Below are 27,809 nucleotides of genomic sequence, written 5' to 3' on the forward strand. Positions count from 1 at the left end.
ATACTCTTAGAGGTTGGGATGTTCGGTGACGGTACTGTTGGGTGTTATTCACAAAATCTGAGATATTGAAGCAGTCTGTACCCACACACAACAAAGTTTGGGCAAAGTTCAGCTTGAGTTGAAAAGTGAAGTGTAGCATCATGCCACTCAAATGCCAGGCTAGGACCATCTCCAACATGAGAGAATTTAACCACATCTTCCTAGCATTCAACGGCAGGCTCAAAATACCCCATCATCAACATCCTGGGGGGTTACTATTGAGTTGAAGCTTAGCTGGTCCAGCCGTATAAATACTGTGTCTGCGAGAGCAGGTTAATAGCTTGGAATTCTGTAGTGAGTAACTTATTTCTTGGCCTTCAAAACCTTTCCATCACTTACCATGTTTTAAAGTAAGGAGTCTGATGGAATTGTTTCCACTTATCTGAATGAGGGCACTCAAGAAGCTCAATAGCATCTAAGCCAAAGCAACCCACTGGATTTAATCTCTGTGCACCACTGTAAACACTAATTGCTTCCATTGCCACTACACAGTGGCAACAATAATATCATGTACAAGATACACTGCAACAACTGAACAAGACTGTCTTAACAGTGATTCTTAAACCCACAAACTCAATTGCCTTGAAGAACAAAGACAGCATATATACAGGAACGCCACCAATTGCAAATAATCTGGAGTTATATCACCACTCCAAAGCAGTTGTTTGGTCACATTCCCAGGACTCTCTCCCGACAGCACTGCATGGATCACAGCAGGTTGAAGGTCTTGTGACACGTTGGTAGCATCCCAATTCAAGGCCAGAAGCTCTGGCTTCAAGTTCTACCTAAAGTTTTAGTGGCCAACGAAACTGTGTCAAACCAACATGACCATAGAGGCTATTTATCAATCTGTTTCTAATTCACCGTTGGCAGTTGGCAGGACTGACCAAGTTACTTGGTCAGCCAGAATAGTGTGCCAGATACAGCACACCAACCTCCCTAGTTTCAAAAAGATTCCCAGTTCAGGATCTTACCAGGAGCAATCATTAACCCTACTCAAAGCACCACCACGCTCACATATGCAGCTCAAGAAGGTAACTATAGAGGTTCAAGAAAGTGGCACATCACCACATTTACAGGGGTGATGAGGGATGGTAATAAATGTTGACTTGCAAGCGACATAACCCAAGTATGAATATAAAAAGAAAGTTCAACAGGGCTTTAGTAAGACCACACCTGAATGACCATGTGTAGTTTTAGTCTCGATATTGAAGGCAAAATATTTTTACTTTTGAGGTGGTACTGCAGAGGTTCACTAGATTGGTTCCTGGGATGGGAGGGTTATCCCTATGATGACAGGCAGAGTGAATGACCTCTGACTTTTTGAAGAATGGAAGCCGCCCTGATTGAAATGTTCAAAGTTCGAGAGGAGCTGGATACTGAGAGGTTGACTGGCCCTGGCTGGGGAATTGAAGACAAGGCCATTGATCCTTTAAAAATGAGGAGAAATTTCTTCTCTCAGAAAGTTTGGGATCTTTAGAACTTTTAATCCCCACAGGGTGTGGAAGCACCTTCACTAAGTGTTTTTGGTGCTCAACTGAACAGATATTTTGATCTCTCAGGGAGTCAGAGTGTAATGGGACAATGAGTTGAGACAGAAGACTAGCGATGATCATATTCAATGATGGAGCAGGTTTGAGGGGCTGTTCAGTCCATTCTTGCTCCAATTTGGTTCGTTCCCAGGACATGGGTTTAAGGTAGAAATCCTGCTAAAATGGAGAAATGCAATTTCCTGAAAATGTTTCAACAGCCTGCTGAGATCAGACTTGTCAACTCCCCTACCAAACTCCACGAGCAACACATATGAGTGTCTAGGGTTGTATACTTGTGTCAAACCAATTCTCAATTGACTGACACCACCCCTTTGAGGTGTTAATACTTCTCCCAGTGAACCAACAAAACTGTGTTGCCTGAATATGAAGCTATCGCTGTAACAACATTATAGTCTTTTGTAATTGGAGTCTTAGAAGGTGATAACATTTACACAGAAAGAGGCCACTCTCCCCACAGTGCTGATGCTGGATCTTCAACTAGAACAGTCCAAAAAGTCCCATTTCTTTTTCAAATCCCTATCCAATTCCTTTTCTAGTGATGTCATGGTCTGACCATGCTCTGTGGGGGAGCATGTCCTTGAACAACCTCCTTTATTCTTCCAGACATAATCCTCACTCTATGCTTTTTCTACTGAGGTAATTTTCTTCAGTCAATACGATCAATCTTCAACTATTTTATGTCCAAATACCTTCCAGTGAAAATAATTTGTCATTGTCAGAAATGAACTTTTTTACTTAACATTACAAAAATGCAATATACATATATTTTCATGTATGCAATGTTTTCATATTAATTGCTGCCTTCACAGATGGCCAATGAAATTTAACATGTTGATTTGAATCTCGTAAATCTGCAAATGTTGGAGATATTACTACAGTTATTTTGAATAATTGAAAATATCTTGCTAGATTTAATCTAGTTTAATCTGCTTAAACTTTCTCTGTCAAAAGTTCAACAAAATAATCAGTTTTTGGTTAATGATTCTTTTAATCTTTAATAGGCAAATAAATTGTAGACTTTCCTTTGCACTGATACTGAATATTCAGATGGGGGTTCCAAGTATCTTTTGCTTTAATGTCAACTTCACAATCTATCAATGTAATCCTAAAGTGACAGAAGGTGTAAATATTCTTGTGATAGATCACAGATATGAAGACATTCCAATGTTCTACAAATGGCCCCCTCAAATGAGCTTATCTTTTCGAAAACGAAGAAATGAATACCACCACAGGCTTGTAATTACCTTGCTGGGCACTACTCTAAATATTTCTGACCAAACCAAGGAATTAGGGAAATACTAACTCAAAGCAGTTCTCTGTACATGTTCAATTTTTCATTCTTTGAACTGGTCCAAAACTCTGTTGCCCGCTTTAGCTCTAGATCATAAAACTGGCAGTAAACCTGTCCATTAATTACCCACAGTTGCTGACCTAAATCGGCCTTCAGCCACCAAATGCCGTAATAATAAGATTCTCAGCCATGTGTTCAATTCCTTTCACAACCTCACCCTTTCCTATTCTTGTATCCCCACCCTCTGACATTTCTGCATTCGCCAATTCTGGCTTCTTGCCCATCCTTCTCAGTATTTAGGAACTTTGCTGTGGTCTCTGTTTCCTATCATCTTTTAATCATCCGCCACTCCTTCCATCCCGACTCCTGTGACCTTAAATTGTTTGGGCCCTGAGCTCTGAAATTCTGTCATTCAATTTCCCCCATTTCTCTCTCCCCATTTTAAGCCCCTCCTTTAAAACCACCTCTTTGATGGAATTTATAGTTGCCTGTCCTGTTGCTTCCTTCTTTGAGCAAAATTTTTTCTGCATAGTCTCTTCAAAAGCAGCTTAAGACGTTTCAGAAACATTGTCTTAATCCACATTGCCATCACTGAAAATTCAAGTGCATCAGGATGAAAGTTTCAGTTTTCTCTCGGTCGTTAAAATGCTGACTCAGGCTAAGTCCCTGCGATTGAGATATTGTGCACAGAATGCAGTGTCTCCATATAGGACCGTATTCAAAAGTATTTCAGTCAGAACGAGTGTGACCTGCCAGTTGTTTGTATCTGCTTTGCTTTTTGTTCCTTTGAATATGATGTGGTTAAACATTAGTGGTCAGCTTCCATGGGTCACTGTATACATTCCCATGATATTAAAGTCCATGTGTGATGTGTCAGCAGTGTCCCAATGGGCAGCATTCTTAACCTCTGAGTCGCTACGTTCAATTCCCATTCTAGGGCTAGAACATTAATCGTCAAAGCTGATACTTCAGTGCTGTACTAACGGAGTGCTGCACTGTGAAAGGTGCTGTCTTTGCGATAACATATTAAATTGATGTCCCACCTGTTTATCTAATAGAACATAACCTGGCACTGTTTTGAAGAAGAATGAGACAGTCCTTCACAATGTGCCAGGCTATATTTATTCCTCAAATCAACGTCACAGGAACATGAATATGTTACCTTGTTTCTGATATTCCAAAAGTGACGACATGTCACCGGGATTTATTGGCCGTGAAGCTTCTTGAGACGACTAGCTGTTGTGAAAAGCACGAACAACTCTTTCTTTTCATGTTTTGAAGATGACCCGATGAAATGTTAATGTTAAGGCAAAATCACATTGACTACTTTTCTGAGCATTACAAACATAGAACATAGAACATAATAGCACAGTACAGGCCCTTCGGCCCTCAATGTTGTGCCGACCTGTCATACCGATCTCAAGACCATCTAACCTACACTATTCCATGTACGTCCATATGCTTGTCCAGTGACGACTTAAATGTACCTAAAGTTGGCGAATCTATTACCGTTGCAGGCAAAACGTTCCATTCCCTTACTACTCTGAGTAAAGAAACTACCTCTGACATCTGTCCTATACCTTTCACCCCTCAATTTAAAGCTATGCCCCCTCATGCTCGCCGTCACCATCCTAGGAAAAAGGCTCTCCCTATCCACCCTATCTAACCCTCTGATTATTTTATATGTCTCAATTAAGTCACCTCTCAACCTTCTTCTCTCTAATGAAAACAGCCACAAGTCCCTCAGCCTTTCCTCGTAAGACCTCCCCTCCATACCAGGCAACAACCTAGTAAATCTCCTCTGCACCCTTTCCAAAGCTTCCACATCCTTCTTATAATGCGGTGACCAGAACTGTACGCATTACTCCAAGTGCGGCCGCACCAGAGTTTTGTACAGCTTCACCATAACCTCTTGGTTCTGGAACTCGATCCCTCTATTAATAAAAGCTAAAACACTGTATGCCTTCTTAACAGCCCTGTCAACCTGGGTGGCAACTTTCAAGGATCTGTGTACATGGATACCGAGATCTCTCTGCTCATCTACACTGCTAAGAATCTTACCATTAGCCCTGTACTTTGCCTTCTGGTTACTCCTACCAAAGTGCATCACCTCGCACTTGTCTGCATTAAACTCCATTTGCCACCTCTCAGTCCAGCTCTGCAGCTTATCTATGTCTCTCTGCAACCTACAGCATCCTTCGTCACTATCCACAACTCCACTGACCTTAGTGTCATCTGCAAATTTACTAACCCATCCTTCTACGCCCTCATCCAGGTCATTTATAAAAATGACAAACAGCAGTGGACCCAACACCGACCCTTGCGGTACACCACTAATAACTGGTCTCCAGGATGAACATTTCCCATCAACTACCACCCTCTGTCTTCTTGCAGCAAGCCAATTTCCGATCCAAACTGCTATATCTCCCACAATTCCATTCCTCCGCATTTTGTACAATAACCTACTGTGGGGAACCTTATCGAACGCCTTGCTGAAATCCATAGACACCACATCAACCGGTTTACTCTCATCTACCTGTTTGGTCATCTTCTCAAAGAACTCAATAAGGTTTGTGAGGCACGACCTTCCCTTCACAAAACCGTGCTGACTATCCCTAATCAATTCTTTTCTAGATGATTATAAATCCTATCCCTTATAGCCTTTTCCAACACTTTACCAACAACTGAGGTAAGGCTCACTGGTCTATAATTACCAGGGTTGTCTCTACTCCCCTTCTTGAACAGGGGAACCACATTTGCTATCCTCCAGTCATCTGGCACTATTCCTGTTGACAATGATGAGTTAAAGATCAATGCCAAAGGCTCGGCAATCTCCTCCCTGGCTTCCCAGAGGATCCGAGGATAAATCCCATCCGGCCCAGGGGACTTATCTATCTTCACCCTCTGAAGGATTTCTAATACCTCTTCCTTGTGATCTGAAGGATTTCTAATACCTCTTCCTTGTGAAACAAATATCGATCACTTTTTCATGATTTTAATAATACCCTTCTGTAGAAATATCAGTTGGGTGCAAGCCATCTTTCATTGCTATCTTAGCCCATAAAATTCAGGTGATGCTGACAGTATCCCACCATGAGAATTCTTGTGAGGTTTAAACTTGAAGATCATTGACATCACTTCGAGCCAAGATGAACTCAGCAATGTGCCACTACAGGCTTCATGCTTCCCTTCGTATCAAGAGGTTGTCACATGTTTAAAATCCATCAGAACCTTAATTCTGCCTGATTCAATATTTACCCCCCCCCCATAAGGAGGCACTAACCCTTAAATGTACTTGACCTATGAGCCAGGCTTCACACCTGCTATTTGCAATGTTAATGCAATACAGGCAGCTAACGCCCATTTTTCAGAAGATCTGAAGTAACAAGAGTTTTGCTTCAATGCAAGTGTCATCTGGCCCTGCAGTCAGCCATTCCTGATGCTGGGATTTGCTGGGATTGCGTTATTGGGACTGTACTGAAAACATTCCTCTGGATCTTTCTCCTAAACAATCAATCCCTGGTTTGAATATCATGGTTCTTTATTATTCATTTCCCCCACAAAAGAAAATACTTTAAAATAAATGTAACTTTTTAATCACTTACAACCACTCACCCTTTGATCTTTTACACTGAAGGAACTACAAATTATGTTTGTGCAACCTATGCTCGTAATTCAATGATCTCGTCCTTGTATTATTCTAATTAATGTTTGCTATGCTCCTTCCCAGGTCGCTGTATTCTTTGTGTGATATAGAGGCCAGATCTGATCTGTGTCCAGATGGGGTCTTGTTAGGGCTGTGAGTTAAGTATCCCAGCCCCCTTTAGACAAATGATAACATTCTATTAGCTCTTTAATTACTTTCTGTGATTTTCTATATTTCCACCCTATCTACTGTTCGATAGTTCCCAGCCACTATCATTTAAAAAATATTTTAATCCAACTTTCCTTTGTCCCATATTTCCCCACAATTACCACCACCCACCACAAGCATTTAATCTTGCAATGTTCCTTTGCAACTTCCTGCACTGTATCATTTACGATTGTCGGTACATTAAATATCCAACTCTATTGTCTCTCATCAGAATTATTGATAAACACAATGAAAATCTGAGGCCCCCATGTAGGTCCCAGAGGGATTCCACTGGTCACAAAGTTGAGTTCATATCCATTATGTATATCCATTATCCATTCCCTCTGTCTCCTCCCTCCTAACCTATTTTCTTATCCATGGAACTTTTACATTTGCTAACATTTGCAAGTGAAACCCTAGGTTTCCATGCCAGCTTTCAGATGTATGATGAGATATTTGGCCCACCTTCTGAGCGATTCTGTTGCTGAACGGGAAAATATTCGGATCCAGTAGCTGTGATATGCTCATCAGCAATATTTAGGATACAGAGTTATGGGGTCCTGCGTATTCCCCTGCTTATCCATCAAAATGTTTCTGTTCCCATAATTTTTCCACCGCAAGTTTCAATAGTTAAGCAGGAAAGCAACAGTCATATGTGAGAGAGATAGTGGGAACTGCCGATGCTGGAGAATCAGAGATAATAAGGCGTAGAGCTGGATGAACACAGCAGGCCATGCAGCATCAGAGGAGCAGGAAGGCTGACGCTTCGGGTCAAGACCCTTCTTCAGGAAAAAAAAATCACATGTTAGCATTGGGTTTAGGGTAAAGGTAAATTTAAAGGTAAAGGGGAGGAAGACAAACTGTTGGCCCAGTCGAAGGACTGGACAGGTTGATTGACAGCCCTAAGTAAAACAAAGAGCTACAGATGCTGGAGATCTGAAACAAAAAACAGAAATTTGCTGGAGAAACTCAACAGGTATGGCAGCATCTGTGGGAAGAAGGCAGAGTTAATATTGGAGTCCAGTGACTCTTCATTAGAACTGATTCAAGGCAGAGATCGAAAATTCTTGATCTCGCAAGGAATCAAGGGCTACGGGGAGAGTGCAGGGAAGTGGAGTTGAAATGCCCATCGGCCATGATTTAAGTGGCGGAGTGGACTTGATGGGCCAAATGGCCTTAGTTCCACTCCTATGTCTTATGGTCTTATGGTCTTATATGATGATTTGTATATTTATAAATGACCTGGATGAGGGCATAGAAGGATGGGTTAGTAAATTTGCAGATGACACTAAAGTCGGTGGAGTTGTGGATATTGCGGAAGGATGTTGCAGGTTACAGGGGGACATAGATAAGCTGCAGAGCTGGGCTGAGAGGTGGCAAATGGAGTTTAATGCGGAAAAGTGTGAGGTGATTCACTTTGGAAGGAGTAACAGGAATACAGAGGACTGGGTTAATGGTGAGATTCTTGGTAGTGTGGATGAGCAGAGATCTTGGTGTCCATATGCATAGATCCCTGAAAGTTGCCACCCAGATTGATAGGGTTATTAAGAAGGCGTATGGTGTGTTAGGTTTTATTGGCAGAGGGATTGAGTTTCGGAGCCATGACATCATGTTGCAGCTGTACAAAACTCTGGTGTGGCCACACTTGGAGTATTGCGTACAGTTCTGGTCACCGCATTATAGGAAGGATGTGGAAGCATTGGAAGAGGGTGCAGAGGAGATTTACCAGGATGTTGCCTGGTATGGAGGGAAGGTCTTATAAAGAAGGGCTGAGGGACTTAGGTCTGTTCTCTTTGGAGAGAAGAAGGTTAAGATGTGACCTAATAGAGACATACAAGATGATCAGAGGATTAGATAGGGTGGACAGTGAGAGCCTCGGATGGAGATGGTTAGCATGAGGGGACATAAATTGAGGGGTGATAGATATAGAACAGATGTCAGAAGTAGGTTCTTTACTCAGAGAGTAGTAAGGACATGGAATGCCCTGCCTGCAACAGTAGTACACTCGCCAAGTTTAAGGGCATTTAAATGGTCATTGGATAAACATATGGATGATAATAGAATAGTGTAGGTTAGATGGGCTTCAGTTTGGCTTCACAGATCAGTGCAACTTTGAAGGCCGAAGGGCCTGTACTGCGCTGTAGTGTTCTATGTTCTATCAGGCCCAGCACAGATCCCTGTGGCACTCCCTATTACAAGTTGTACTCTGAGAATGCCACCCTTATCGCAACTGCCTATCTACTATTAGTTTGAAAATCTCCACCCAAGCTACTCAGAGAGTAGTAAGGACATGGAATGCCCTGCCTGCAACAGTAGTAGACTCGCCAAGTTTAAGGGCGTTTAAATGGTCTTTGGACAAACATATGGATGATAATAGAATAGCGTAGGTTGGATGGGCTTCAGTTTGGCTTCACAGATCAGTGTAACTTCGAAGGCCGAAGGGCCTGTACTGCGCTGTAGTGTTCTATGTTCTTTCAGGCCCAGCACAGATCCCTGTGGCACTCCCTATTACAAGTTGTACTCTGAAAATGCCACCCTTATCGCAACTGCCTATCTACTATTAGTTTGAAAATCCCTACCCAAGGTAATATTCTACCTACAACACCATGATTACTGGCTTTATGCACGGTACTTTAACAAACTGCTTTTAGAAATCCAAATATATTACATCTACTGATTCCCATTTATCTGTCCTGCTTGCTTCCTTCTCAAAGACTTTAACAAATTTGTCAAGCATGAGTTTTTTGTGTTTATTTCGCTCCTTCCTTTAGCCTCTTGATTATGTTGTATTTTTTGAGAGCTATTAGTATCCTCTGCTGAGAAGATTGAAGCAAATTATTTTTTCAATTTCCGTGCCATTTCCTGCTTCCTTATTATTATCTCCCCAATCTCATGCTGTAAAGAATATTTGTTGGCTTTGCTTTCTCTCTCTCTCTTTATTTAAGATGTTCTGTTTCCATATTACTTGCTAGTTTGCCCTCATAGTTTTTCATCTTTTAAACCTTTCCCAATCCTCTGGTTTACCACTGATCATTGTACAATTTTTATTTTTAATCAATTATCAAGTCTCTACAGTGTGGAAACAGGCCATTCAGCCCAACAAGTCCACACTGCTGCTCTGAAGACCATCCCACCCAGACCCATTCCCCTACACTACCCTACCCACATTGAACCCAAACATCCCTGGGCGCTTTAGCATGGTCAATCCACTGATTCTGCACAAGTTTGGACTGTGGGAGGAAACCTGCACAGACACAGGGAGAATGTGCAAACTCCACACAGACAGTCACCCGAGGGTGGAATTGAACCCGGGTCCCTGGCGCTGTGAGGCAGCAGTGCTAACCATTGATCCACCGTGCCACCCCTATCCTGAGCTTCCTTGAATAACTATGGTTCGTTTATCTGCTTCCTCGACTCCATCTTCCTCACTGAGATATATATTGTCTGCAGGTCATAAAATATTTTCTTAAATGCTTGACATATTGTTCAACCTTTCTGCTACACCCCTTTTCCAGGTAATTCCAGTCAAACTTTTCCTCATCCTTATCAAATTGCCCTTATTTACGTTTTACACACTTTGTTTCTGATCCAATTGAATGCTAAATTCTACTATGTTCCCTCGAGGATCGTTTACTCAGCAAACACTTTGCTAAACCTGCTTCTTTGCATATTACCAGATCCCAAACAGTTTGATCCCTGTTGAATCTACAACATATTGTCCCAGGAAACTGTCCTAAAGACACTATGAATTCTCACTCTTGGCTACCTTTGCCAACTTGACTTTCGAAATTGCATAAAGAAGTTTTAAAAAGCTATGGGGCAAGCCACCTCAGCAGAGATTGACTTTTTTTTTACACTGGAGATGCGAACATCCTAACCCCAGTGTAAAATTCGGCCCAGTGATCAAACATCATTTAGAATCCTGAGAACAAAATTAGGCAAGGATAAGCTCTTCTGTCTAAAATTACCAATAGCAATTATTTTGTGGCAAATATACAATTGAAAATGCTAAGCCCTCTCATAGAGAGTACTACTTCAGTATGTTTTTATACTAGCAATGAATGTTATTTTATAACCATACTTGCCTTACTGGCTTGATTTTTTTTGGAGCCCTCATCCAAACCTCTGACTTGGACCAAATTCAGCTGAGCATTGAGTCAGATTTGTCAGATTTGTGCCCCACAGGCAAGTGGTTCTGAGCCCTGACACAGCTGCTGCCTGTATCGAGTAAACATTGTTGGAGTTTCTCTCGTTAAGCAGGACCAGCTCAGGCTTTGTCAGACTGGGCAGCCGAGTGAATTCCTTGTTGTGGTTCCTTGAAACAGGAATTGCTCGACTTACCCGGGCAGATGTTAACATTCGCCGGGCAGTTGCTGGGAGCAGTGAAAGATCACCAGCAATCGAACTCTATGCATTTTCAGTGCAGTACGGCAATAAAATGCGTTAAAAGGGCTAAAATATTGAGGAAGATTTTTACAAAGGACTGATGTAGGATGAACTCTCGTCTAGTTTTCGTTTTCTTAATTCATGAGTTTTAATTTTACCAATCAGATAGAATCCTACCATGAAGAAAGCCAATTACCCTTTGAGAAAACTGGCCAATTAGTCCAACATATGGACTAATTGTAATGCTCTTTCCTCTATAGTCCTGCTAATTCTTCACTTTTTTAAAAACTTTTATTGAATTTTTGCCTCCCAACATTTCAAGAAGCGGTTTCTGGATCATCATCCCTGAGTAAAATTAATTCACAACCTTTATTGACTCTTTTTTAAAAGCCTGTTAACTCAGTGCCAATACATTACTGATTTTTTTGTGAGTGGAAACAGTTTCTCTGTATTTACTCTATCAAAACTGCTCACACCTTCGAATTCATCTTCAAGTATCCCTTTAATCTTTCTCTCCTCGAAAAAGAATCTCTGCTTTCCTAGGCTCTCTGGAAACTGAAGTCCCTTTTCATAGAATCCATACAGTGTGAAAGCAGGCCATTTGGCCCATTAAGTCTGTGCTGACCCTCTGAAAGGCATCCCACCATACCTGCCCCAAACTGTAACCCTACATTACCCATGGCTAACCCACCTGCACCTTGCCGATCCCTGGACAATTTAATATGGGCTGAATCTATCTAACCTACACATTTATGGGAGGAAACCCTGACAGACACAGGAAGAATGTGCAAACTCTACGTAGACAGTCACCCGAGGCTGGAATCAAACCTAGGTCCCTAGCTGCTACGAAGCAGCAGTGCCAACCACTGAGCCACCCTGCCACCCTCCTCAGCCTTCATATCATTCTCGTAAATCCTCTCCGCACCTTCTAAAAAGTCTTTGACGTACTTCTTAAAGTGTGATACTCAGAGTTGTAAATAATGAACCACCTGAGATTCAATCAGTACTTTCTAAAACTTTAGTATTACTTCTTTAATCTCCTATCACAGCTCAATTTATGGATCCCAAGTCTCCATATGCATTTTTATTTAGCAGCTTGTCCTGTCATCATCAAAGATTTGTGTACAGAAACATCATAGAGCCATACAGCGTATAAACAGACTCTTCAGTCCAACCAATCCGTGCTGATCATAATCCCAAACTAACCAATCCCACCTGCCTGCTCCTGGCCCATATCTCTCCAAACTTTTTTCATTCATGCACTTGTCCAAATGCCCTTTAAACATTGTAACTGTGCCCATATCCACCACTGCTTCTTGAGGTTCATTCCACACACAAACCACCCTCTGTGTAAAAATGTTGCCCGTCATGTCCTTTTTGGGGCGGTACGGTGGCTCAGTCGTTAGCACTGCAGCCTCACAGTGCCAGGGACCCGGGTTCGATTCCAGCCTCGGGCGACTGTGTGGAGTTTGTACATTCTCCCTGTGTCTGCGTGGGTTTCCGCCGGATGCTCCGGTTTCCTCCCAAGCCCAAAGATATGCAGGCTAGGTGGATCAGCCATGCTAAATTGCCTGTAGTGTTCAGGGGTGTGTGGGTTATAGGGGGATGGGTCTGGGTGGGATGCTCCAAGGGGGCGGTGTGGACTTGTTGGGCCGAAGGGCCTGTTTCCACACTGTAGGGAATCTAATCTAATCTAATCTAAATGTTTCTCCTCTCACCTTGAAAATATGACTCCTAATCTTGAAATCCACCACCCTAGGGAAAAGATACCTTCATGTCACTGATAAATAAAATATTTCTGATACTTTAGGAGTACTCAGCATGTTGGAAATTACAGTTAAATTATAAAGCAATCAAAGCAGTATTGATGAGCTAGGTATGCAACAGCACATTCAAACATCACACATCATAAACCAGTCACTCTTGTTTAGGCTCTTATTATAGCCATTTAACACACAGCCAAACTTATCTCCCACAGCATGTATACAAAATTGGCTGGACGTACATCTAACACTTAGTTACCATTTTGTGTGTAATCCCTTCTTTAGGATGTCAGCCTTATCTCTCAGGAGATAGTAAGAACTGCCAATGCTGGAGTCAGAGATAATACAGCGTAGAGCTAGAGGAACACAGCAGGCCAGGCAGCATCAGAGGAGTAGGAAAGTTGACATTTTCAGTCAGGACCATTCTTCAGAAATGAATCCAACTTTCCTGCTCCTCTGATGCTGCCTGGCCTGCTGTGTTCCTCCAGCTGCACACTGTGTTATCTCAGCCTTATCTCTGAATTGGATGGTTGTGGGTTCAAACCAGGTTCCAGAGATTTGGCTGCCATTTCATTGCAGTGGAAGTATTGTTGGAGTTGTTGGTGCAATACACGAATCATTCTTGTCAGCACCATTTTGTATTTCTAGTTCAAAGATTTTGAAACAGTTAATCTTGTCTTGTGTTTTCCAGGGATCCATCCAAGAACTTACAATTAAATCAGACCCTCGGGCAAGCGAAGAGCAATGTTATGAGGCTGAGCCTGACGTGAGTAAACTTTCCATTTCAGTGTAGTCCTCTTGAGACTGAATTAACACTTTCTTTTTCCCAATGGATTTTTATTTGTCGGTTTTGCTTTCTTTGCCACAGGGACCTTCTGGCGATGTTAGTGGTGATGGTAGTGGTCAATATATTCCTCAGGAGCATGCAGGCATTAAACCCCAAATTCAGCACATCACTCCAAGCCCTGTGAGTGACAATGAAAGATTCTTGTTCTGTTTCAAGTCCCTTCTCTCTTTCTGTATGTTTGATAACTTTGTCTTCTGTAGCTCAATGTATTTTGACAATTAAGCTCAAACGTACATAGATATACACATACATAAATAGATGTATCACTAGGGTAGAATGGTGTATGTAATGGTTTTGTTCCAGGTTAATAAGGAATTCCCCATTTAAAATGCATCAGTGAATTACTTGGGTTTCTAAGACAATTCTAACAACTCTTCTCTAATAGCACTTTTGCCAAATGTTGAACTGACCTGGCTGGGTTTTAGTCGCCTGTTAGAAGGTTGGAGCTCTAACAGACATGCTGAGGACAAGCAATGGCATTTTTTCCCCCAGAAGCAAACTTTCATTCTGCCAATCTACATTTTTTTTTCTTTATTCATTCATGGGATGAGGGTGTCACTGGCTGGGCAGCATTTATTGCCCATCTCTAATTGCCCAGAGGGTAGTGAAGAGTCAACCACACTGCTGTGAGTCTGGAGTCACATGTAGTACAGACCAGGTAAGGGTGGCAGCTTCCTTCCCTAAAGGACATCAGTGAACCAGGTGGGTTTTTCCATAACTCGACAATGGATTCATGGTCAGCATTTGGCTCTTAATTCCAGATATTTATTGAATTCAAATTCCACCATCTGCCATGGCGGGATTCGAACCCAGGTTCTCAGAAAGTTATCTGGGTCTCTGGATTAACAGCCTAACGATAATACCACTAGGCCATTGCCTCTCACTAAATCCAACCACATTCTGAATGTCCAGTGTAATTTTGTCTACATTTCTAAGGTCTCTACATGTTTGGGTACACATTAGATGGAGTGTCAATTCCAGGCTCAAAAACAGGCACAGGGCAACACTTACCCCACCATATACTGAGTCTAGCAAAGAATAAAGAAAATTACAGCACAGGAGCAGGCCCTTCGGTCCTCCAAGCCTGCGCCGATCCACATCCTCTATCTAAAACGTCTGCTCCCTGCCCATTCATGTATCTGTCTACATACATCTTGAATGACGCTATCGTGCCCACCTCTACCACCTCCAATGGCAACGTGTTCCAGCCACCCACCACCCTCTGCATAAAGAGCTTTCCACACATATCTCCCTTAAACTTTTCCCCTCTCACCTTGAAATTGTGACCCCTAGTAAATGAGTCCCCCACACTCTGGGAAAAAGCTTCTTGCTATCCGCTCTGTCTATACTTCTCATGATTTTGTAGACCTCAATCAGGTCCCCCCTCAAACGCTGTCTTTCTAATGTAAATAATCCTAATCTACTCAAACTGTCAACTGGGCTCAAGTGCAAATTTCCAGCATCTACAGTTCTTTGTTTTTTTTTGTCAAATGCAAAGTAATTTGATGAGTTGCATTATACCAGAATGTTGGTAGACTGGCATTCTAAATCCTACTGCATGTTGGCATATTGCACAAATGTGCCCAGAGGTTAATGTTACTTGACGCCAAATTGGAAGCCTATGCTTTGCACCGATGTTAAACCCGCACTGCTAATCTGGATGCAACTTGAATGCAGGATGAAGTGGTTTCTCTAGAGGTTTTTTTTAAAATGCATTCATTGCATGTAGTCATCACTGACAAGGCCAGCAATTATTGCCTGTCCCTAATTGCCCTTCCGAAGATGGTGTTGAACTGTCTTTTCGATTCACAGTAAACATTTGGTGTAGGCACCCCACAATACCATTACAGAGGTTTCTGACCTAGTGGCACTATATTTCCAAGTCAGGATAATGGGTGGTTTGGAGGGAAACCTAGAGGATGTAGACTTAACTTGTATTTGCCATATTTGTCCTTCTCTATGACAATGACCATTAGTTTGGAAGGCCTGAAGAGCTTTAGTGAATTTTTGCAATGAAGATGGTGCACATTACTGCTACTGAACACCAGTGGTTCGAGAATGAATGTTTCTGCACTTCATGCCAAGTCTTTATGGAGTTACACACATCCAGGCTAGTTGGAGTAGTCGATCACGCTCCTGACATGTGTCTTGTAGATGATAGACAGGCTCTGGGGAGTCAGAAGGTAAGTTCTCACTGCAGTATTCCTAGCCTCTGACATAGTCCTGTCATCACTATACATATAATGCTAGTCCAGTTCAGTTTCTTGTCAATGATAATTCCCAAGATGTTGATAGTGGTGGATTCAGTGATAGTAATGCCACTGAATGTCAAGGAATGATGTTTAAGATTCTGTCTTATTGGAGATTGTCATTGCCTGAGACTTATGATGTGAATATCGCTTGCCACTTGTCAATTCAAGCCTGGATATTGGCCAGGTCTTGCTGCATTTGAACATGGACTGCTTCAGTATCTGAAGAGTTGTGAATGCTGCTGAACATTGTACAATCATCAGCAAAAGATCTCCACTTTTGACCTTATGATGGAGGGAAGGTCACTGATGAAGCAACTGAAGATGGTTGGGCCCAAGGTACTACCCTGAGGAACTCCTGCAGAGATGCCCTGGAGCTGAGATGACTGATGTCCAACAACTACACCCATTTTCCTTTGTGTTACATGTGACACCAATTAGAGGAGAGTGCTCTTCTGGTTCTCATTGACATGTTTTGCTAGGGCTCTTTGATGTCACACCTGGTCAAATACAGCCTTGACGTCAAGGGCTGTCACTTCTCCTCACCTCTGGAACTCAGCTCTTCTGTCCATGTTTGACCCAAGGCTGTAATGAGATCAAGAGCTGATGGTCCTGGCGGGACCCAAACTGGGCGTCGCTGAGCAGGTTTTTGTTAAGTACTTGCTGTTTGATAGCACAGTTGATGACCCATCCGTCACTTTATTAATGATCAAGAGCTGAACGATAAGCGGTGATTGGCCAGATTGGATTTGTCTTGCTTTTTGTGTACAGGACATACTTGAGCAATTTTCCACGTTTTCAGGTAGATACCAGTGTTGTAACTGTACTGGAACAATTGTGCCTGTCCTTACACCGGGGAGAAACTGAAATGGAGAAGCATTAAACTCCTCCTCAGATATAATTAAAAACATAACAAGCACAGCAGGAATAGTTTCCTTCGTGACTTAGCAGTCTATACAAAGTAGTTACACAGTTGGATAAAACACTGAAAATTAATCTTACCAGAGATTACTAGGTCCTGGCTCTTAGAATAATCTGATACATTTTACAGAAGAAAAATAAATCCCTGCACAGCAAACCATCTCACCGAGGTGTTGCCTCCTTTGGCATTAAATGAATTGAGGCCATAACTTAAATATTTGTCTACTTTTCCCATCCCTGTGAACTCTGTGGTGGTCTTTCTCTCGTGTGGGAAGATTCCACTCCACTTTGAATATATTTTCCCTCTGTCGTGCCTCCCTCTCCTGCTATTGGGTTGACTTTGAGGGTCTGAAATAACACTTCTGCATTTCTTTGAGGTAGTCATTCTTCACCCTGTCCTCAACCAACATCCACATGTTTTCATGTCAACTGAGGAGTCACAACAGGTACTACAAATCGTGCTCATTTCTCTCCTCACTTGTCTGAATAAAATGGTCTGTATTTTCAATCCCAAATAGAGAAGCCAGATCAGTTCCAGCTACTGACTCTGTACTGGAAACTCATCATTGATACCACATCATTTTTTAATGGGAATGCCCGACTTAACCCAGAGGTTGGTTTGTTGTCCACATACATAGCACTGGGTGCAGTCTGGTGAAGGGACCTGGTGATGGAAGGTGATTCTCAAAGGTAAATGGTAGGCATGACTGAGTTTGTTGTCCCTTTAGTAGAATAGGAAGCCAGCAACCTACCAGGCCACACAAATGCCCAAACACTCTGTCTTCAAATACTCCAGCCACTCAGCAGTCTCCACTCTGCTCAAACCATGGCAACTGTACTGCTCCAGTTTCAAGTCACCTCAACTCTAGTCAAATGTCAAGAATAGTCGAGCTTCAAGGTAACGAAGGAGTCAGAGTTTCAGCAACTAACTGGGGAAAAGTCAAGTGATATTGCGGAGGTGGAAGCAGGTAGTGTGAGCGATGGCATCAATATGACATCTGAAACTCATCTTTGAGTAAAATGTAACACCATTGTAACGAGCAGACTGGTTTACTCTCAGACTGTTGCCAAGGAGAGGGATGGAGACAGTAGCGGGAGAATAGAGTCTGGAGTTGAAACCAAATACAAAGATTTCAGTTTTCCCAATGTTTAATTACTGCTCATCCATCACATATAATTAAGGAAAGAAAGGGTGAGCTGAGCGAGGTGGTGGTCGGGTAGAGTATGTCTGTGGTCAGTGTAACTGTGAAAACTAACACTATTCTTTTGGAAGATGTTGCTGAGGGGCCACATGGAGATGATAAATGTGTGGGAGCCATGGTTAGGTCCTCGTGGGACATCAGAGGTGATCTTTTGCTAGCAAAACCAGTAACCATTGCAAATGACTCTGGCTTTGACTAGATAGCTCAGAGGGGCAGATCAGTCCCCTGGGTGACAGTGGAAAGGCAAAGGGGTGAATCCAGAAGCAAGTTCATTTCAAAGTGTGGTACTCAGAAAACATCGCCCTTAAAGTTCAAAGTTGTTTCAAACATTCACCTGTACAAGTGGTAGGGAAAATATTTTACTTGTGTTAATCAATGGGAATTTCTTTGCCTTAGAATTGCTAGAAAAATCCTTTTTAAGAGTGATACGCAATCGTTTTATCCAATACATTTTGCTGAGAAACATCTTGCAGACTAGAACCTTTGGGGTTGCAACTGAAGGATTTTGCCACCTTGTGCATCATAGCGAAATAAGTATCTAACACGCGGCAGACCCGTGGTCCATCCGTGTCAAAGCTATAAAAAGAAACAGAATAAAAGATGGAAAAATGTTCGTCATCTCCATCAATCTGATTGGCCCACTGTCCGTGGCCCCATCAGGTTCAGATGGGAATGGGAGAGGACCAGGGTCGGTGAGGGGGATGGGGAGCGGTGTGTGCAGGGTACACGCTGGTGGTGTGGGCAGTCCTTGTGCAGGTTACCCAATCCAGAAAAGTGATGGAGGCACTGCCATAGCTTTTCCTGCTGGACAATAGACAATACAATAGGTGCTGGAGTAGGCCATTTGGCCTAGCAAGCCAGCACCACCATTCATTATGATCATGGCTGATTATCCACAATCAGTATCCTGTTCCTGCCTTATCCCTATAACCCTTGATTCCACTATCTTTAAGAGCTCTATCCACCTCTTTCATGAAAGTATCCAAAGGGTTGGCCTCCATTGCCTTCTGGGGCAGAGCATTCCATATATCCACTCTCTGGGTGAAGAGGTTTTTCCTCAACTCTGTTCTAAATGGCCTACCCCTTATTTTTAAACTGTGTCCTCTGGTTCTGGACTCACCCATCGGCAGAAACATGCTTCCTGCCTCCGGACTGTCCAGTCCCTTAATAATCTTATATGTCTCAATCAGATCCCCTCTCATCCTTCTAAACTCAAGTGTTATACAAGCCGAGTCACTCCAATCTTTCAACATATGATAGGCCTGCCATTCCAGGAATTGACCTCGTGAACCTACGCTGCCCTCCCTCAATAACAAGAATGTCCTTCCTCAAATTTGGAGACCAAAACTGCACACAATACTCCAGGTGCAGTCTTACCAGGGCCCTGTACAGCTGCAGAAGGACCTCTTTGCTCCTGTACTCAATTCCTCTTGTTATGAAGGCCAGCATGCCATTAGCTTTCTTCACTGCCTGCTGTACCTGCATGCTTGCTTTCATTGACTGATGTACAAGAACACCTAGATCTCGTTGTACTTCCCCTTTATCTAACTTGACTCCATTGAGATAGTAATCTACCTCCCTGTTCTTGCCACCAAAGTGTATAACCGCACATTTATCCACATTAAACTGCATCTGCCATGCATCCGTCCACTCACCTAGCCTGTCCAAGTCACCCTGTATTCTCTTAACATCCTCCTCATAGTTCACACTGCCACCCAGCTTTGTGTCATAGAGACTCGAGCAGGGCAAAATGTCAGGCTTTCCTCTCCCATTCTCCGTTTCTTCCTGCTGCCTCACTGCAGGGAGGTGGTTCTTAAGTGGCCTATAATTGTGGCCACTTACCAGGCTCAATTAGGTGGGGCAATTTCCTTTTAGGAACCATGTCCCTTCTCCTCCCAGAAAATTGTGGACTGGTCTGGGTGGGGTCAGCCACCTGAGGAATTTGTGGGTTCCCTCCCTTCCACTGCTTCACAAACTCACCAGGAGTGAGTTCTTCTCATACACACCGCCAGACCTGCTGAGTATTTACGGCAGTTTCTATATTCCGCTCAAGTTTCCAGCACCTGCTGTATTCGCCTTTCATTTCTTGGTGTGTCTGCTGCCTTTCGGCCTGAAAGCCACACTGTGGGATTAGTTCCATAATAAATGGAGGCAATCTGCTGTTCAGAAAGTAATTCCAACAAATGTCCCTTTACAGATTCTCATCACAAAGATTTCACCATCACAACGAGTTTTACTTGTCGACTGAAACTGAAGTAACCTGTCTTTATTAAGAATATTGCCTGCATTCGCAGTGACAAAACAAAGCTGGCTGTGTATAAAGCATGGGGTCCAGCTACAGCGAGGTCTTTGTAATTAGCCGATCACCCCATCATCACACCATACGACTTGGCTGGTCTGATGGTCATATGCCTGGAAGGCTTCTAATTGGTTGCTAATTTAGAAAATAGTTAAAGCTGCTTGCCCTGTCCCACTTTTTCTCTCACTTTAAATCTCTTCTGCAAACAAAAATTTGCAGTGTTAGTGGAAGTTTAAATGCGGCCGATGTATATATTTAAAAGAATATATACAGAATGAAAAGATTGTGATTACAAAAGAGGACTTTTATTGTATTGAATTAGCTGATGAGTATGCATTAATGTAGCGGGGAGAAAAATTTTTGGTTGTGGCTCTGAGAGTGGGGTATTGAGATTAGTGACTTGCAGTGACAAAGTACGAGGAAATCCACAATTGCCAAGATCGGACTATACTTTGCATTCTGCTCAGCTGCATGAATTGTTCTGGCTTTTAACTATTGTCATTTTAAGCAACTGATTGTACATTACTGCCCTCAAGATACCTTCAGTAACTTTTCCCATGGAACTTCTGATTCCAAACAAAGCAGCTTCTGCATTTAAAACATGGAGATTGTATGCAAGCAAATCTCATCAAATTTTCATTGTTCAGTACATCGTTCTTTTCAGTGAGTAGCCATCACTGGTTGATGTGGCAACTTTTTCTACAAACTCAATGAAACAGTGCATTACAAAATGTACTCCAATAATATTTTTAGCCACAAACAAGTTGCAATCTGGATTAAAATGTTAACTGATCAGAGATACTGGGAACTGCAGATGCTGGAGAATCCAAGAAAACAAAGTGTGAGGCTGGATGAACACAGCAGGCCAAGCAGCATCTCAGGAGCACAAAAGCTGATGTTTGGGGCATAGACCCTTCATCAGAGAGGGGGATGGGGTGAGGGAACTGGAATGAATAGGGAGAGAGGGGGAGGCGGACCGAAGATGGAGAGAAAAGAAGATAGGTGGAGAGGAGAGTATATGTGGGGAGGTAGGGAGGGGATAGGTCAGTCCAGGGAAGATGGACAGGTCAAGGAGGTGGGGTGAGGTTAATAGGTAGGAAATGGAGGTGCGGCTTGAGGTGGGAGGAAGGGATGGGTGAGAGGAAGAACAGGTGAGGGAGGCAGAGACAGGTTGGGCTGGTTTTGGGATGCAGTAGGGGGGAGGGGACGAACTGGGCTGGTTTTGGGATGCGGTGAGGGAAGGGGAGATTTTGAAGCTGGTGAAGTCCACATTGATACCATTGGGCTGCAGGGTTCCCAAGTGGAAGATGAGTTGCTGTTCCTGCGACTTTCGGGTGGCATCATTGTGGCACTGCAGGAGGCCCATGATGGACATGTCATCTAAAGAGTGGGAGGGGGAGTTGAAATGGTTCGCGACTGGGAGGTGCAGTTGTTTATTGCGAACCGAGCGGAGGTGTTCTGCAAAGCGGTCCCCAAGCCTCCGCTTGGTTTCCCCAATGTAGAGGAAGCCACACTGGGTACAATGGATACAGTATACATTGTACTTGGTGTGGCTTCCTCTACATTGGGGAAACCAAGCGGAGGCTTGGGGACCGCTTTGCAGAACACCTTCACTCGGTTCGCAATAAACAACTGCACCTCCCAGTCGCGAACCATTTTAACACCTCCTCCCATTCTTTAGACAACATGTCCATCATGGGCCTCCTGCAGTGCCACAATAATGCCACCCGAAGGTTACATAGAACATAGAACATTACAGCACATTACAGGCCCTTCGGCCCTCGATGTTGTGCCGACCTGTCATACCGATCTCAAGACCATCTAACCTACACTATTCCATGTACGTCCATATGCTTGTCCAATGACGACTTAAATGTACCTAAAGTTGGCGAATCTACTACCGTTGCAGGCAAAACGTTCCATTCCCTTACTACTCTCTGAGGAAAGAAACTACCTCTGACATCTGTCCTATATCTTTCACCCCTCAATTTAAAGCTGTGCCCCCTTGTGCTCACTGTCACCATCCTAGGAAAAAGGCTCTCCCTATCCACCCTATCTAACCCTCTGATTATTTGATATGTTTCAATTAAGTCCCCTCTCAACCTTCTTCTCTCTAATGAAAACAGCCACAAGTTCCTCAGCCTTTCCTCGTAAGACCTTCCCTCCATACCAGGCAACATCCTAGTAAATCTCCTCTGCACCCTTTCCAAAGCTTCCACATCCTCCTTATAATGCGGTGACCAGAACTGTACACAATACTCCAAGTGCGGCCGCACCAGAGTTTTGTACAGCTGCTGCATAACCTCTTGGTTCCGGAACTCGATCCCTCTATTAATAAAAGCTAAAACACTGTATGCCTTCTTAACAGCTCTGTCAACCTGGGTGGCAACTTTCAAGGATCTGTGTACATGGACACCGAGATCTCTCTGCTCATCTACACTACTAAGAGTCTTACCATTAGCCCTGTACTTTGCCTTCCGGTTACTCTTACCAAAGTGCATCACCTCACACTTGTCTGCATTAAACTCCATTTGCCACCTCTCAGCCCAGCTCTGCAGCTTATCTATGTCTCTCTGCAACCTACAGCATCCTTCGTCACTATCCACAACTCCACCGACCTTAGTGTCATCTGCAAATTTACTAACCCATCCTTCTACGCCCTCATCCAGGTCATTTATAAAAATGACAAACAGCAGTGGACCCAACACCGACCCTTGCGGTACACCACTAGTAACTGGTCTCCCGGATAAATATTTCCCATCAACTACCACCCTCTGTCTTCTTTCAGCAAGCCAATTTCCGATCCAAACTGCTATATCTCCCACAATTCCATTCCTCCACATTTTGTACAATAACCTACTGTGGGGATCCTTATCGAATGCCTTGCTGAAATCCATATACAGCACATCAACCGTTTTACTCTCATCTACATGTTTGGTCACCTTCTCAAAGAACTCAATAAGGTTTGTGAGGCACGACATTCCCTTCACAAAACCGTGCTGACTACCCCTAATCAATTTATTCTTTTCTAGATGATTATAAATCCTATCCCTTATAACCTTTTCCAACACTTTACCAACAACTTAGGTAAGGCTCACTGGTCTATAATTACCAGGGTTGTCTCTACTCCCCTTCTTGAACAGGGGAACCACATTTGCTATCCTCCAGTCATCTGGCACTATTCCTGTCGACAATGACGAGTTAAAGATCAATGCCAAAGGCTCGGTAATCTCCTCCCTGGCTTCCCAGAGGATCCGAGGATAAATCCCATCCGGCCCAGGGGACCTATCTATCTTCACCTTCTGAAGGATTTCTAATACCTCTTCAGTGTGAACCTCAATCCCACCTAGTCTAGTAGCCTGTATCTCAGTATTCTCCTCGACAACATTGTCGTTTTCTAGAGTGAATACTGTTGGAAATTATTCATTTAGCACTTCCCCTATCTCATCTGACTCCACACACAACTTACCACTACTATCCTTGATTGGGCCTAATCTTACTTTCGTCATTCTTTTATTCCTTAAATACCTATAGAAAGCCTTAGAGTTTACCCTGATCCTATCCGCTAACAACTTCTCATGTCTCCTCCTGGCTGTTCTGAGCTCTCTCTTTGTGTCTTTCCTGGCTACCTCATAGCCCTCAAGTGCCCTAACTGAGCCTTCACATCTCATCCTAACATAAGCCTTCTTCTTCCTCTTGACCAGAGATTCCACCTCCTTCGTAAACCACGGCTCCCGCACTCTGCAGCTTCCTCCCTGCCTGACAGGTACATATTTATCTAGGACACACAGGAGCTTTCCTTGAATAAGCTCCACATTTCTAATGTGCCCATCCCCTGCAGTTTCCTTCCCCATCCTATGCTCCCCAAATCTTGCCTAATCTCATCGTAATGGCCTTTCCCCCAGCTATAACTCTTGCCCAGTGGTATACACCTATCCCTTTCCATCACTAAAGTAAACATAACAGAATTGTGATCGCTATCACCAAAGTGCTCACCTACTTCCAAATCTAACACCTGGCCGGGCTCATTACCCAGCACCGAATCTAATGTGGCTTTGCCCCTTGTTGGCCTATCTACATACTGTGTCAGGAAACCCTCCTGCACACTCTGGACAAAACTGACCCATCTATAGTACTCGAACTATAGTGTTCCCAGTCAATATTTGGAACATTGAAGTCCCCCATGACAACTACCCTGTCTCTCTCACTCCTATCGAGAATCATCTTTGCTATCCTTTCCTCTACATCTCTAGAACTATTCGTAGGCCTATAGAAAACTCCCAACAGGGTGACCTCTCCTTTCCTGTTTCTAACCTCAGCCCATACTACCTCAGTTGACGAGTCCCCAAACATACTTTCTGCAACTGTAATACTGTCCTTGACCAACAATGCCACACCTCCGCCCCTTTTACCATCTTCTCTGTTCTTACTGAAACATCTAAATCCCAGAACCTGCAACAACCATCCCTGTCCCTGCTCTATCCACGTCTCCGAAATGGCCACAACATCGAAGTCCCAGGTACCAACCCGTGCTGCAAGTTCACCCACCTTGTTCCGGACGCTCCTGGCATTGAAGTAGACACACTTCAAACCAACTTCTTGCTTTCCGGTGCCATCTTGCTTCCCTGAAACTTTATTTCGGACCACCCTACTCTCAACCTTTTCTATACTCGAACTACAATTTTGGTGCCCATCCCCCTGCTGAATTAATTTAAACCCACCCGAACAGCCTTAACAAATTTCTCCCCCAGGATATCAGTACCCCTCTGGTTCAGGTGAAGACCATCTTGCTTGTAGAGGCCCCACCTACCCCAGAAAGAGCCCCAATTATCCAAGAATCCAAAACCCTCCCTCCTGCACCATCCCTGTAGCCACGTGTCCAACTCCTCTCTCCGGCACTCGAGGTAAGCTTTTTAACGATTCAAAAACCGTGACTCACCGGCTTCCCGACAGGCCCCTGCTCCAAGCTCCCGCTCGCGCTGCTGCTGCAACCAGAAACCGGGAACAGCAACTCATATTCCGCTTGGGAAACCCTGCAGCCCAATGGTATCAATGTGGACTTCACCAGCTTCAAAATCTCCCCTTCCCCTACTGCATCCCTAAACCAGCCCAGTTCGTCCACTCCCCCCACTGCACCACACAACCAGCTCAGCTCTTCCCCTCCACCCACTGCATCCCAAAACTAGCCCAGCCTGTCTCTGCCTCCCTAACCTGTTCTTCCTCTCACCCATCCCTTCCTCCCACCCCAAGCCGCACCTCCATCTCCTACCTACTAACCTCATCCCACCTCCTTGACCTGTCCGTCTTCCCTGGACTGACCTATCCCCTCCCTACCTCCCCACCTATACTCTCCTCTCCACCTATCTTCTTTTCTCTCCATCTTCGGTCCGCCTCCCCCTCTCTCCCTATTTATTCCAGAACCCTCACCCCATCCCCCTCTCTGATGAAGGGTCTAGGCCCGAATCGTCAGCTTTTGTGCTCCTGAGATGCTGCTTGGCCTGCTGTGTTCATCCAGCCTCGTACTTTATTATCTAAAATGTTAACTGTGTCACTTTCTTAAAAGTTTTTCAAACACTCCAGAAAAGCTATTTCATGAGTAACAAACAGAGCTACAAGGTCATCACGATTTATCGGAGTGTCACTTTTCTACAGGGAGTCGAAGATTGAAGACTCAACCATAGGTTCTTACTGTAGGTTTCTATCAAAGATGTGGAGAGAGGCAAGTTAAATAGGCTCAAAGTGAAATTGAGCTATGATCTGACAGCTTGGCAGAATGGGTTCAAAGGGCTTTATGGCCAATTTCTGGTCTTCAGTGTTCAGAATTGAAAAGTGAGAGGAATCTAGGGGACTCAAGCACCAATTCCCTATTTCTTCTTCAATGTTTGGTAGTTACCTGCACCTTGCCAAGGAAAGGCTTGTGTTTTTCCACAAAGCCCTCAGTCGCTCAGACATGCAGCAGTGACACCCCAGGTGCTGCTCTATTTCTGAAAGTAGGAGCTTGGGCTGCGGCAGCAGGCAGCGTTACCTGCACATCTATTTACCTCAGACACGTCTGTTAGTTCCTACATGGAACACAATGCACAGTGCAGGGGTGGGGAGCAGCCCTGCCATTTTTCTATTTATTCAATCATAAAACATAGTATTTAAGTAGATTGGCTATGCTCAGTAGTGTACAGGGGTGTGCAGGCTTGGTGGATTAGCTGTGGAAAATGTAGGGTTACAGGTATAGTGTAGGGGAGGGGGTCTGGTGAGATGCTTTTCAGAGGGCTGTTGAGCCTCGATGGCCTGAATGGCCCCTTTCCACACTGTAGTGATTCTATGATTCCATAAACATTTGCCAGTTACTTTTCTTCAGCTGTGAATTAAATACGTAGAAATTAATTAAACTACATTACTTAGCCGTTATTACCAAAAAAACTAATTTTTAAAAAATTCCAAGTTCATCAACTACAAAGTGAGGGAAAAAAAGCAACTGAAATATTTATCAGCCAATCAGCTCACAGTTTCCCCAGGATGTCAGTTTCCTTTTGATGTGTTCTCCTTTTATGGCTTCTGTGATCCTGACCTGCCTCACAGACACCCGCCGGGATCGATAGTGATCCTGACCTGCCTCACAGACACCCGCCGGGATCGATAGTGATCCTGACCTGCCTCACAGACACCCGCCGGGATTGATAGTGATCCTGACCTGCCTCACAGACACCCGCCGGGATCGATAGTGATCCTGACCTGACTCACAGACGCCCGCCGAGATCGATAGTGATCCTGACCTGACTCACAGACACCCGCCGGGATCGATAGTGATCCTGACCTGACTCACAGACACCCGCCGGGATCGATAGAGATCCTGACCTGCCTCACAGACACCCGCCGGGATCGATAGTGATCCTGATCTGCCTCACAGACACCCGTCGGGATCGATAGTGATCCTGACCTGCCTCACAGACACCCGCCGGGATCGATAGTGATCCTGACCTGCCTCACAGACACCCGTCGGGATCGATAGTGATCCTGACCTGACTCACAGACACCCGCCGGGATCGATAGTGATCCTGATCTGCCTCACAGACACCCGCCGGGATCGATAGTGATCCTGACCTGCCTCACTGACACCCGCCGGGATCGAAAGTGATCCTGACCTGCCTCACAGACACCCGCCGGGATCGATAGTGATCCTGACCTGCCTCACAGACACCCGCCGGGATCGATAGTGATCCTGATCTGCCTCACAGACACCCGCCGGGATCGATAGTGATCCTGATCTGCCTCACAGACACCCGCCGGGATCGATAGTGATCCTGATCTGCCTCACAGACACCCGCCGGGATCGATAGTGATCCTGATCTGCCTCACATACACCCGCCAGGATCGATAGTGATCCTGATCTGCCTCACAGACACCCGCCG

The 27,809-nt window shown here is 44.0% G+C and overlaps 1 protein-coding gene across 5 annotated transcripts in view; it reads left to right on the forward strand.

Annotated features, from left to right (window-relative positions):
* The window catches only part of LOC125451525 (collagen alpha-1(XV) chain-like), a 243,159-nt gene that overhangs the window by 76,990 nt on the left and 138,360 nt on the right, over nucleotides 1-27,809 (forward strand). For all 5 annotated transcript variants that reach the window (XM_059645829.1, XM_048528708.2, XM_048528706.2 and 2 more), the window contains 2 exons: nucleotides 13,577-13,651; nucleotides 13,754-13,852. In XM_059645829.1, coding sequence (XP_059501812.1) covers nucleotides 13,577-13,651; nucleotides 13,754-13,852 — 174 coding nt within the window. The remainder of the gene's footprint in view (nucleotides 1-13,576; nucleotides 13,652-13,753; nucleotides 13,853-27,809) is intronic.

This window comes from Stegostoma tigrinum, chromosome 5, assembly GCF_030684315.1.
Source record: "Stegostoma tigrinum isolate sSteTig4 chromosome 5, sSteTig4.hap1, whole genome shotgun sequence".
NCBI lineage: Eukaryota > Metazoa > Chordata > Chondrichthyes > Orectolobiformes > Stegostomatidae > Stegostoma > Stegostoma tigrinum.